This window comes from Alosa pseudoharengus, unplaced genomic scaffold (assembly GCF_046254945.1).
Source record: "Alosa pseudoharengus isolate Yale_2024_CS ecotype anadromous, Long Island Sound unplaced genomic scaffold, YU_APseudo_1.1 YU_APseudo_1.1_scf_9, whole genome shotgun sequence".
In the NCBI taxonomy this organism is placed as follows: Eukaryota; Metazoa; Chordata; class Actinopteri; order Clupeiformes; family Clupeidae; genus Alosa; species Alosa pseudoharengus.
Genome location: NW_027468881.1, coordinates 6,045,484 through 6,058,035, shown reverse-complemented (window position 1 = coordinate 6,058,035; position 12,552 = coordinate 6,045,484). Strand labels below are relative to the sequence as shown.

At 40.3% G+C, this 12,552-nt stretch overlaps 1 protein-coding gene and 1 long non-coding RNA gene across 2 annotated transcripts; one reads left to right on the top strand and one right to left on the bottom strand.

Moving 5' to 3' along the window:
• Positions 1 to 86: 86 nt before the first annotated feature.
• Positions 87 to 10,336, bottom strand: LOC143114934 (uncharacterized). Its single transcript, XM_076276774.1, has 10 exons — positions 10,327 to 10,336; positions 6,825 to 7,133; positions 5,894 to 6,205; positions 3,195 to 3,255; positions 2,391 to 2,479; positions 1,260 to 1,306; positions 1,072 to 1,128; positions 860 to 916; positions 589 to 672; positions 87 to 485 (listed from the first exon to the last, which is right to left on the bottom strand). Exons 1-10 carry the CDS (start codon positions 10,334 to 10,336, stop codon positions 429 to 431), a joined length of 1,083 nt encoding a protein of 360 aa, XP_076132889.1. The 3' UTR covers positions 87 to 428.
• A 225-nt stretch (positions 10,337 to 10,561) lies between these two features.
• Positions 10,562 to 12,552, top strand: LOC143114628 (uncharacterized). Its single transcript, XR_012984967.1, has 3 exons — positions 10,562 to 10,645; positions 11,298 to 11,420; positions 11,922 to 12,552. It is a non-coding gene; the product is annotated as an uncharacterized LOC143114628 (long non-coding RNA).

Sequence of the window (12,552 nt, the reverse complement as noted above, 5' to 3'; positions counted from 1 at the left end):
AAGGCAAGGCAAGGCAAGGCAAGGTTCAGGTGTTGCACACTGGCATTCATGATTTCTTCTTCACTGGCATTCATGATTTCTTCTTCTCTGCCAGCTATATAATACCTGCCCCTATCCCTCCCACCCAGAGTGCCCTATACAGGCCTGGAGCTACTCTCCCAGGCAGCAGACTGGATGTGCGCAATGTATGCCGTGTCAATGTGTGCAGACACTAAAACATACAAACTTTTAATAGAAATTATTAATTATAAGAAATGTTACTGTAAAAACAGACAGAACATTTCCCAAATGAACATGTTTTATATGTTGGGATGATATTCTTTGTGTATGTATATGTTCTGTGGGTGATATACAGTATCTGTATTAGGTGTGTATGTATGTATGTATGTATGTATGTATGTACGTTGTCTTTTTATCGAGAGAAGGGCTTATTTGTGATGAACTCGGACTTCACTGTAAAGATCTTCAGCTGCAGAGACCTTGAGCTGGAAAGGTGAAAACACACAGAAAGGTATTTACTTATTTACTTATTACTTGTTTATTCACAACATTTTTATTTTTGGATACAAAGATATCAATACTCCTTACCTGTGCTTTCCTGGACTTCCTCCTAGTTTTATGCACAATGCTGCCATACGTCAGATCTTTGGAATTAGTGTCTACACCAGCCGACTGAGAGGGGGAGAGAGAGAGAGAGATTGTGTGTCTTTAAGGGAGAGAATGCTCACATATACATGAAAGTACCCATACACACTTAAAGTATATACACCTTCAAACACATGCACACACAAACACACACACACACACACACACACACACACACACACACACACACACACACACACACACACAGACATACCGCCAGGTGAGGTCTGAGAGTGCTGTAGGTCACTTGATCAGAAGGTTCTGCAGGACTCTGGAGAAGAACACACTATAGCAGTCTCATATATGACACAGCAGTTCTGTCTGTCGCTTGCACATGCACGCGCGCACACACGCGCACACACACACACACACACACACACACACACACAAACTGGCGGAGGTTAGATATTGTAATATCCCACTCACTTTGGGTGACTTCTTCTTGTTCATCACATCAGCGTAGATGACCTCAGGATCAGCAGACTGGATGCAAAATAGAAGCAAAGAAGAAGAATCAAAATACCTTTATCAATGTGTGTGTCTGAATAATGAACATTTATTCTCACACACACACACACACACACACACAGTAGGAGGTGTGATCTTCCACTCACAGCTGAGTTTGTGTCGGCTGCTGCTTGCCGAGGTGCCTCTCTCTTTCCTGGTTACAAACAAGGACAAGACTCTCAGCGCCTGATATTGCCAGGTCATAAATATGTTATAACAGATGCCACATACTGATATAAATCGTTGTGATACATCGTTATTTCCAGCGATAACAGGGTCATATGACTATTATCAGTAGGCTGAACAGATGAAGTTATGCATCACTGATATCAATTAAATTGTGACAGGGTGCTGTATGCATTTATTTTGCATTTATTCATAAAGTATTTTTTCCTAAAGCAGCCCCAAAGAGTTTTTTTTAAAAGTAAATGTCTTAAAGTAATGTTTCCAAAATCATTTTGATGGACATTAACTCTTAACTTAATAATAGGGCAAATTGCTCTTCTGCTGCACTCTGAGGTCGCGTCGCTTGCAATAGGACTAAGCAAGTTGCTAGTAGCAGATAAGAACAGTGAACTCCCCTCCCAGCAAGTGAAGTGCATAGTGCATGAGTAAGCCTACAAACGATGACAATGTCTGACTTAAGTTGCTGACTCCTTAGTTTATGTTTGCTAGCAAAGTAATTCAAGTAGTCAGCAGTTTAGTAGGTGGGTTAGCTTAACAGGTTTGTCTTTGACAGTAGGGTGCTTTGTTTCCATGTGGCGTTTTAGTTTTGATGGTTTCATGCTCTCATGTGCCAGCAATTTACTGCAGACCAGACACTGGGGTTTCTGTCCTTTTTTGTCCTCAACATAAGTGAATTCATACTTCAAATATTCAGGTTTTGCCATATTTATCGCTAAAATAATATATAACATGACCTGTCACATAAATATATGTCCATGGCAATGACTGCATACAAATAAAGTCTATCAAAATAAAGGTCAGACAAGTGCGCTTCTCAACTGTAGGGGGACATCGAGAGCAATTCCTCTTTAGTGCTGCTTTAATCCTGTCTGAAATGATTTATAGTGCTGTTCCTTTGAAGTGATTCACTTTGTAACTCACACAGTGCTGTTCCCCTGAAGCGATTCATTTTGTGACTCACACAGTGCTGTTCTTCTAAAGTGATTCATTTTGTGACTCACACAGTGCTGTTCCCCTAAAGCCTGTCTGTAGTGATTCACTTTGTCACTCACCTCGTCTCCATTGGACCAGACCCACTGCAGCACCACAAAGCACGATGAGCACCAACACAGCAACGCAGACTAGGACTAGCATCACAACCCTGGGATTAATAAACAATCAAATTAATACAATGTATTTAATTGACCAACAAATGCACTCACACACACAGCCAAACAAATACAAACTTTTGGTAACACTTTATAATAAGGTGCCATAATAAAAAGCAAACTAGTCATTACTAGAAATTTCTAGAATTGCTAGAATTAATGATGAAAAAACTATTAACTTGTGCCAAATAGATATTGTAGTAACACTTAACAAATATTAACATATTTAGTTAGGTTACCTTAGTTAGGTAATGACTAGTTTGCTATTTATTATGGCATCTTATTATAAAGCGTTACCACTTTTATTTAACATGAAATAGTCTAAGATTCAGATCCATTTTAATTTAGAAGGACATTTCTATGGACTTTAACGTAGCTTGTTGGCTAGCTAAGCCTTATATGGACTTTTCACTTACACAGGATTACTACATAAACTAGATGTACCGCATAGCGGTACAAAATATGACTGGCGCTCAGTCCTGTACATCCGTTCCGTTAAATCACACTAATCAATTTGTCTCCATCTTTTACTCCATCCCCCACTCTTGAAACTTTTGTTATCGTTGACCAAAAACTCAGGAAGTAGATGACGAAAAAAAAAAAAAAAAATTTGACAATCCCTATATGACCACTTCGCTAGTCGCTAACTAGCATCCTGTCATTTTCATGGATAATATCCTGAATATCTGGTGAAGGGGAACTACTTACATTCCATCTTGGCCAGTTTTGAGAGCAGTCGTGTTTGTGCTTGTCTCAGGAAATTCTGTTGCTGATAAACAGGGAAGTTTAACACGTTTTCAGAATGGCAATATCTCATGATTACTTTAGCCATCTGCTAACGGCTCCTACACACAGTTGCGTTCCGTCAACGCATGCCAGTGGGTGTTCCCGACGGTAGCTATGCAAATGACTTGAAGTATAACCGTAATTTCATTGGTTGGTGCTGTCAGTCGATTGGCTTGATTGGCCGGTGCCGTCTGTCGGTGCAGCAACAGCTGAACTTTTCAACGCGAGCGACGGGAGAAACGCAACGCAACGGACCCACAATTTAGTTCGGCAACGGACGACGTGAGCCCATATAAAGTGAATGGGATGAGTCTCCAGCAACGCAATGCACGCAGCTGTGTGTAGGAGCCGTAAGTGAAACAGCAGTAGCGTCAATGTTTATATTTTCGAACTGAAACCAGTCACATTGGTAACCCCAGAGCCGTACGTTTGACATTGTTTTCCTAAAGGATCTGGGGCCTCATGTACAAAGACTTGCGTGGATTTCATACTAAAACATTGCGTACGTGCAAACCTAAAAAGTAGCGTACACACAAAAAAATCCTGATGTATGAAACCCACGCAGCTTTTCTTTGTACATCCCCATTAACGTGAAATTAAGCGTACATGCACAAGCATTACACTCCAGCCTCCTCCCACAATCACACTCATTTTAATATGCTAACTAGAAGGCCACTCGAGAGCGCAGACCTCCGCGAAGACAAAATGTCCTAGCCTAGCCTATCCCGCAATATCAACAATGAAAACTCATCTGTGGATCCATTCATTCTCAAACCTGTTGCAAAGTTTAATAATTGAAATCATCAAATGAATAAAAAAAAGTTTATTTCCAGCGAATGCGAGGTAGAAGTGCTTATCTGACGAAATGGCAAGAATCGTCTTTATCATCTGTAATTAATAACAAAAAAACAGTAGTGCGTGGCAGTGACTAGGCTGAGACCGTGGCAAAATTATTGGTCAGTCTGCAAGTAGGCCTAGGTGACAGGGTTCGCATAACTGGGTTTGAATGCATTTGGACCATTACAACATAACTACATTTATTAAAATATCATTAAATCAATCGTGTTCAAGTACCACGCATCGTGCACCCGAATGGAATAAACTAAGTTGATCCAGGCCACCTCGCCACAACATTACGATTTCTGGATCATATCCCTATATTTGTAGCTACACAAGTGTGACAATAATGCGAATGCTTACTCGAGCAAAGTCAAAGTAGCCATGCAGTCAATCAGGGAAATATCTTATATTCACGCTTATTAGTCAGCCTATTTATTCACATGCATGATCCTGTCCCATATGTATTTCTTTTAAAATGAAAACTATCGGAGATATGAAAGGAAAATAGCCTAGCCTAGATATCTAGACGCACCCTAGCGGCGGCAAATTAATTTGCTTAGCCTGTACGTCTAGTATCAAACCATAGGGATTTCTATTGGCTGACGCCGTGGACGTCATCCAATCACAGCGCTCTATTTTGTTAGAGAGTCGGGCTTAACAGGATAACGACAGTCCTGCGACAGTGAACAACAAGGAAGGTGGCTATGGCAAACGAAGAGCGGTTGTTTAAATCGGCGTTGGCGTCAACTTTGGAGGAGTTGGACTTTTTTTGAGCAACACAATGCACTTAAGTCATTCCTTTTGAAGAAGGATGTATTTGCCGTTTTGCCGACCGGATACGGATATGGTCGTAGCGATGGCCTATTGCATGCCTAGGCAGTTTGAAAGACAATTCTCTGCCCGCCCCTAGGATTAAGCGAGGTGAATGGTTCGATTCCAGACTATACATTTCAATGATATAGGATGGCCCGCCAGGCTAAAAGGAAAACACTCTGCAAATGTTAAGGCATGGGCAAATGCGTGAAGCCGACCCCATTTATCACCCCATATACCCCATAACCACGATAGGCTAAAGGTTTCACATTCCCTTTTAATTCTTATCCTCTAATAAGTCTACAGTTGTCATTATAGATAGGTTGTTGCATAACTTAGTAGAATTTGCACATGTTGCATGTCCAAATATATAAACATGGGCCTACTTTCGAAGTGTTATCATGTTTAATAACCCACATTTCACAATATACTGTGCAAATAAAGGCCTAGACTCGCGATCAACTAATGTTATCAAGTGTTATCATGTTTAATAACCCACATTTCACAAAATACTGTGCAAATAAAGGCCTAGACTCGCGATCAACTAATGTTGCGCTGCATTGCCTCTAAGTGTCGCCAACTGACGATACACATTGGAAATGTGCGTACGCCAGACATGAAGTTTGCGTGGAGGACCGCACATTCTCACTTCTCACTCTTCAAGTCAGTCTTCGTAGGCTACATCCGGACGTGAGCGTGAGAAGTGGCGTACACAGCATTTTTGTGCGTACGCAAGCTTTGTACATGAGGCCCCTGATCCTGTTCTCAGAGTGGGATAACCAGCACTGGGGGATTCTGCTTTCTGCAACCTTTACAGTGAATACAGATGATGAAACAGATCTATACATATGGACCTCTTGCACTTCCTGGGCCCAGGGAATCTACTGTAATGAAAATTACCTTCTCAGACCATATTAAATTCAAACATAACAACCATCTTAATCAGCAGACATGTTCAGCAGGCTTACCTGGGGTTGGTCCGATGCCAGTCACGCTGAGATGAACAGGTGTCTGATATCCCCCCATAGAGCACACATACCAGCCTGTGTTCTTCCTCTGCAGTCCACTGAGAGTCACTTTCAACTCTCCGTTTGGGACATCACTCAGCATCACTGACATCCCATTCAAAGATGCAGAGTTATTGTCCCATCCCACACACTCCCCTGCTAGCTGACAGAACTGCCTCTTGGATCCAGGGAAACGGTGCTTGAAGAGGACAGAGGCAGTCCCACTCTCATACCCACTTATCATGGGGTTGAGTACGGACAGCATTGGACCATCTGGAAAACAAAAGCCCAGCGTGACTGAGCAGAGTCTTGTTGTGGCGGCTGCTAAAACAGCCAGGTTAGGGGGGTGCTGAACAGTGTGGTGCCTATAAACCCTTTCAATCTGTTCATGGAGAGTTTCTCATTGAAATGTTCAAAACCAACCCAGATACTTTCATGCCTTATCAACACACATTTGTTTATGCAGTTTGAAAGGGTCTATAGTAGCAGTATAGTAGCTAATACACACTCACTGTCTGCCTGTTTGTCCTGTCTGTTACACATTAATTAATTATTAATAATGAATCATTACTTTGGTAATGGGCTATGTGTAGTTTCTGTAATTTAAAAACAATGAGAAATGGCATTAGAATGTGATAATAGTGAACAATAACTGAGTTGGTAAGATATGCACTACAATTAGCATGTTAACCAGCTGCCTTAGTCATGCAGTATTCAATGCAAAGCTTATATTTGGGGCTGTATGCCACATCCATAAATAGGACTAGACCTTTAATATGGGGTGAAGAGCTTTCACAGTTACTACTGTTTGTGTTTGAATGCCAAGCTACTAGTTGATCCTCTATTTACAAAGATGACAAACAAGATTATCTCAAGAAATATAGCTTGATACCTTTAGATATCTTTATTTCTATGCAGTCTTTGCTTTGGGGTGGCTTAGTTTTGGGTTTAGCAGTACAACAATAGTCATTAGCATTTCTGATGTTTGTCATGTTCACAATGAAGATTCCGTGTTTGATGTCAGAAATGGCCACTCCAGCAGCACTCTGACTTTGTTTGCTGTTCACAGCTGCAGCACACTCAGACAGATTGTCTTTCCTACACCAGAGCTTAGTATCATCTTCATGTTCCTTCTCATACAGGCAGGGGATGATGGCTGACAGGCCCTCCTGTACAGACACAGCGCTGATCTTGCTGCAGTCTGCGGAAATCACAATAAATACTTCCAGGAATAAATATTTTCAGTTGTTACCATACAAAGTTGTTATGTTAACTGTCAGGGAATGCCGGGCTAGACCCAAGTGCAAGACTCCTCCAGGCAGAATTTTGAAAAAACACTTTATTAACCGATAAAACTCACCAACGGACAGGACCACGACAGGGTGAACAGAGAGACAATCCAACAAGGAACAGAGAAACAGGAGGGTAGAATTAAGCAATATAGCACGAGTGAGAGTGGGATTGGTCATGGATATTCCCACGGGTGTTGTTCGGCCGTAGGCAACAACAGCCGTGGGAATATCCATGACCAATCCCACGATCACGAGTGCTATATTGCTTTTATACAACAATTCTACCACAAACTAAATAATCTGAAAACACCCCATTATTGTTTAAAAATTTTACTTTCGACATCGTTCTTACGCATTATACAACAATTGGGTTCTATGGAACTATTTATTTGTTTCTGATTGGCCGAGAGACGTTCCATGAGTTGGAATATCCCTGGACATTTCAACTCAGACTTTGCACAGCTAATAATAAATCACTCCGCGATACAATGCGAAGATTTACATTGAGTTGACTGTGTGGCTTAATCCACAGATGTGGTGAAGCACTGTTTCGTTATGGTTTGCTAAGGAGTAACCCATTGCTTGAAATAGTGGAGAGCTGGGATGAGAACATTGTGTCAAATCTTCGCATTGTATCGCGGAGTGATTTATTATTAGCTGTGCAAAGTCTGAGTCCAAATGTCCAGGGATATTTCAACTCATGGAACGTCTCTCGGCCAATCAGAAACAAATACATAGTTCCATAGAACCCAATTGTTGTATAAATACACATACCAATTAACAGAAAAACAGAGGACTGGACGAAACCAACGAGACAATAACAGGGAACAGGTGAGGAAGCAGAAACGGAGGGAAAACTAACAAGACAGGAAGCACAGACCAAATAAGGAGATGGGGCGGAGACAAAGACAGGTGACAGGCAGGTAAACACAAAGCACATGACAGAAAACAATACACAGAATGGCCACCAGGGTGGCGCAATGTCAATAGTCCAGGCCAGATCCTGACAGTTACAGTTTTTTTCAACTGCTTACACACTAAATCTTTGCTTGTCACACAATTTTCTAAACATGTCCTCCAAACATCATAACCCGACACCAAATCTGCAAAACCATACACTAATTCTCAGTGTTTGACTCAGTTTGCAATTGACTAAAACACATTTTGCAAAACACCACACACAATTTTCTATCTAACACACAAAAATCTAACAGGAAGTAACTTGATTTCGTTCTTCAAACACAACCCATCAAAATGCCACACTAAATCACCAGTGCTTCACTCTTTCTCTTCACATGTGCAAACACTCTTTACTTTACTGAACACCATCCAATCATTGCCTTAGTATAGGTCTATGAATAGATATACTCTCTATATAGGTATAGACCCTTTCAATCTGCTCCTAGAGGATTTCTGGTTGAAATATTCAGAACCAATGCAGATACTTTGAAAATTACAGTAATCGGACTTTAGCTTACAGTAATGTTCTACAAAAAGTTGACTTTACTGTATGTAAAATTTGTCTTTTTACTCTATTTTTCTTTGCCCCCATGTTACAGTACCATTAGCTCAATACATTTTTATCTGCCTCCAGAAATGCCTTAGGAACGCTTACTGTATAATTGTTTGTTTCTGCAGTTGAAAGGGTCTATAGGCCTATGAATACATACTGTACACTGTACTGTACCCCCCCCCCCTCCCACACCCACACACACACACTTGTCTAGAAAAAAACAAAATCAGTGTTTTCAAAACTCCATGTACATCTGGTGGTCACTGTATTCTTCAGCAAATTATTTGGGAAAAATCACTATTTTTGGTTTCAATATTGCTTGCATTTTTACTGTGTATTTCAACTTCTTTGAAATACACAGTAAAAATGTTGATACCGTAACTTTCACTCTTGTATGGAAATACATATAGAAAGCCTAAGACAGAAGAGCTTTAGGTTTTGAGCAACAGTGTGTACATGATGTATCCAAAATGTCATATTATGACAAAAGTGTTTGTAATGTGAGGCGAATGTTTGCTTTAAATATGTGTTTTTGACATTTTGTGACATGTTGTGTGTCATTTTGCTGGAGATTTGAGGCATTTTGCATTTTGTGTGAGCAATTGTGGGTTTTGTGTGTGGAGTTTTGAAAAATAGACACAGAGTTTTGAAAACGTGTGTAAACAATTGTAAAAAACTGTAACATTTATTTAGCAGACAGTTTTCTCCAAAGAAACTTATAACATAGAACAATAACTAGATGTACTGCAGAGCGATACAAAATATCACCGCCGCCCAGTCCAGCACATTTTTTCCACAAAAATAAGTCACGCTTGTCAAATTGTGTTCATTTCCTACTTTGTTCCTTTTTGTGTTTGTAATTGTGTGCGTGCAGAGTGTGTGGTTGTTTTTGTGTATATGTGTTTTGTGTGTGTTTTTTTGTGTGTATGTGTGTATGTGTGTTTGTGTATGTAGGTGTGTTTGTATGTGTGGGTGCATGTGTGTGTGAGGGTGTGTGTGTGTGTGTATGTGTTTGTGTGCATGTGTGTGTTTGTGCGTGTCGTGTATGTGCATGTATGTGTGTGTGCATGTGTAGTGTGTGTGTGTGTGTTTCTTTGTGTGTGTGTGTGTTTTTATGTGTGTGTGTGTGTGTGTGTGTGTGTGTGTGTGTGTGTGGGTGTGTGTGTGTATGTGTGTGTGTGTGTGCCTTTGTGTATGTGTACATAAATAAAGCAAATCAGGGAACCACCTACTCTTTGCGATAAGTGCCATGGGATCTTTAACAACCATGGTGAGTCAGGACCTCAATTTAACATTCATGCAAAGGAAAACATCTCCTGCAGTACAGTGTCCCTGTCACTGCAATAGGGCATTGGGAATGATATTTGTTATATTTGTTTGGAGGCTTTTGGCCACAGGGAAGAGTGCTACCTACTGGCCAGCCACCAACACCACTTCCAGCAGGAACTTACTCTTCCAAGGAGGTTTCTTATCCAAGTACTAACTAAGCCTGCTTAGCTTCAGTAATTCAGCAAAGTCAGTGTATCTGCTGGTCTGGCTGCTGGTTAAAAACAAAAGGTTAAAGGCATATATGATTCTAACTGTCTCACTGAATTGCATTGCATTATGCACTGAAAAAAAGGTCTCTTTGGGGTTGTTGAAATTGCATGAATTTATTGAAAGAACCTCACATGATTTATTAGTGGTCCTTCTGAAATTAAAAAAAATCATGTGAGCCTAAGCTATTCCTTGAGAATGTCAAATTCACATAATTTTATCATGTTGGATGGTAAGAACTAAGTGACGTGACCACGCCGGTAGCTCGTGCACCTGATCTGAGTCTAAGCGGGAAGGAGGAATCAACTGGCTTTCCACACAATTGCTTGCTCTGAAGACATTACGAACGGCATGCAAGATCTACAATGTGAGGTAAATTTCAATTGATTCTTAATCTTCGGTAGCTTTTCCGAATGTTTTGCCAAGCTATTGCGTTTTTACAGTACAAACAGATAGTTGCACTAACTTCTTACATCTAATCATACCAGCTATGGGTTACTGTTGTGGCGTCAGCCCAATATAACGGTCGAGAATGGGGTTATTGTTGTGGCGTTGTCGTATTCAAGTGGTGTGTGTTTTACTATTTCGACACATGTTTCATAGCGAATTCATTTCATTTTCGGGAACCTGTTGTGGTCACTGCTGTACGTCAATTGCTGTGCGGATTTAGAACCTAGAAAGTGTACATCAAGCTAAGCTAGCTGGGTTTTGATGGCGCCAAGGCATGACTGGCTGTAACGCGTGCGTACTTTGAAACCCATCGACAACTGGTGAATAAATGCTGAAGCTTTTTGATGATGATATTTGAAAAACGGTGTTGTGAAATCCTGCTTCAAACAGCCAAAGGAGCATTTTGTTTATCTGGCAGTCACTGGTTAGCATTGCATATGGACAATACATTTAGATAACTGAACCTTTCACTGTTCAATGCTACATGGTCATAAATCTTGGTGCACTTAATGTGCTTTTGTACTTTTTAAGACGAGTAATGCTGAGTTTGTATCATGTGATTTGGGTGTTGCAGAGCGTGTAGAAGAGGATTTACCACCTGTAGAGCAAACGGTCCCTCACAGTCCAGTTCCAAATACACTTCAGAAGGAGCTTGCTGCAGCATTACTGAAATTGGAACATTTGGTGCATGTGCCAGGTAAGTTACAGCAATTGATGATTTTGTACACACACACACACACACACACAGCCCTGTTCTCTAGGTCACTCCCTTCTTTCTTTTGTCTCCCTCCCTCATACTTTCTATACATCCTTTCTCAGGTTAATCTTGTATTCCTACTTCCCTCTTCTTTTCTTCTCCATCGGTTTCTTACTTTTTTCCTAACTCTTCCACTTTCTCTCTCCCTCCTTCTTTTTGTTATTGTGTTGTACTTCCCTCTCTTTCTTCTCCATCAAACTGAACCTTTTATAACTGTTCAATGCTACATGGTTATAAATATTGGCGCACTTAATGTGCTTTTGTACTTTTTTAAGACGAGTAATGCTGAGTTTGTAAAGCTGTACACAGGACAATACATGGTAAATATGATTCATGAAGTGTTATACATTTTTAAATGTGTGTTGTGATCATAATGTTGTGTGTCTGTATTCATATTCTGTATTGGTATATCAACCTCCCTTTCTGTGTTCTCTTTCACAGTAAATGTGGCAGTGCAAGGGATGTGAATCAGCGGTTCAAAGTAGGTCTGATCTACTTGCTCATTACAAACTCCATCATCCCCACTTTGGCCGCACCACAAACTACCCCTGCACATATACAGATTGTCCCTGTACTTTTAAAACATGGAACGCTCTTATTGTTCACATCGGCACACAATTAGGTCAGACCTTAGATCAGTTAACCACCTTCTCGTGTCATCTATGTAGCTGTTCCAATTTGCCAAACGAAAGGGAGTATTTCATTCAACACACATCTGAGGAAAAATGAAGTTGTGTCTTGCATGTTCACTGGCTGTACTTTTCAAAGTTATGACTTGCAATGCTGAAAGTTTAAGGGACTAGCAATTTTGAAATGCACCGAATATTGCCCAAGAACATTTTATTTTTGTAATAAATGCATCAAGTTTTTATTTCATTTGTCTGCAACGTCTGGAAATGTGAAATAAATGTTGTAAATGTGTACTCAAATTCTAGTTGTGGTTGATTGCTTCAGGTTATTGAAGAGGCTTTTTAAAATAACATGTTAATTTGACATGCAATAGTTTTTAAAATATGACATGAAAAAATCTTGTACATCGGTTGCATCAAAAAAATGATGTCCATCAAACAAG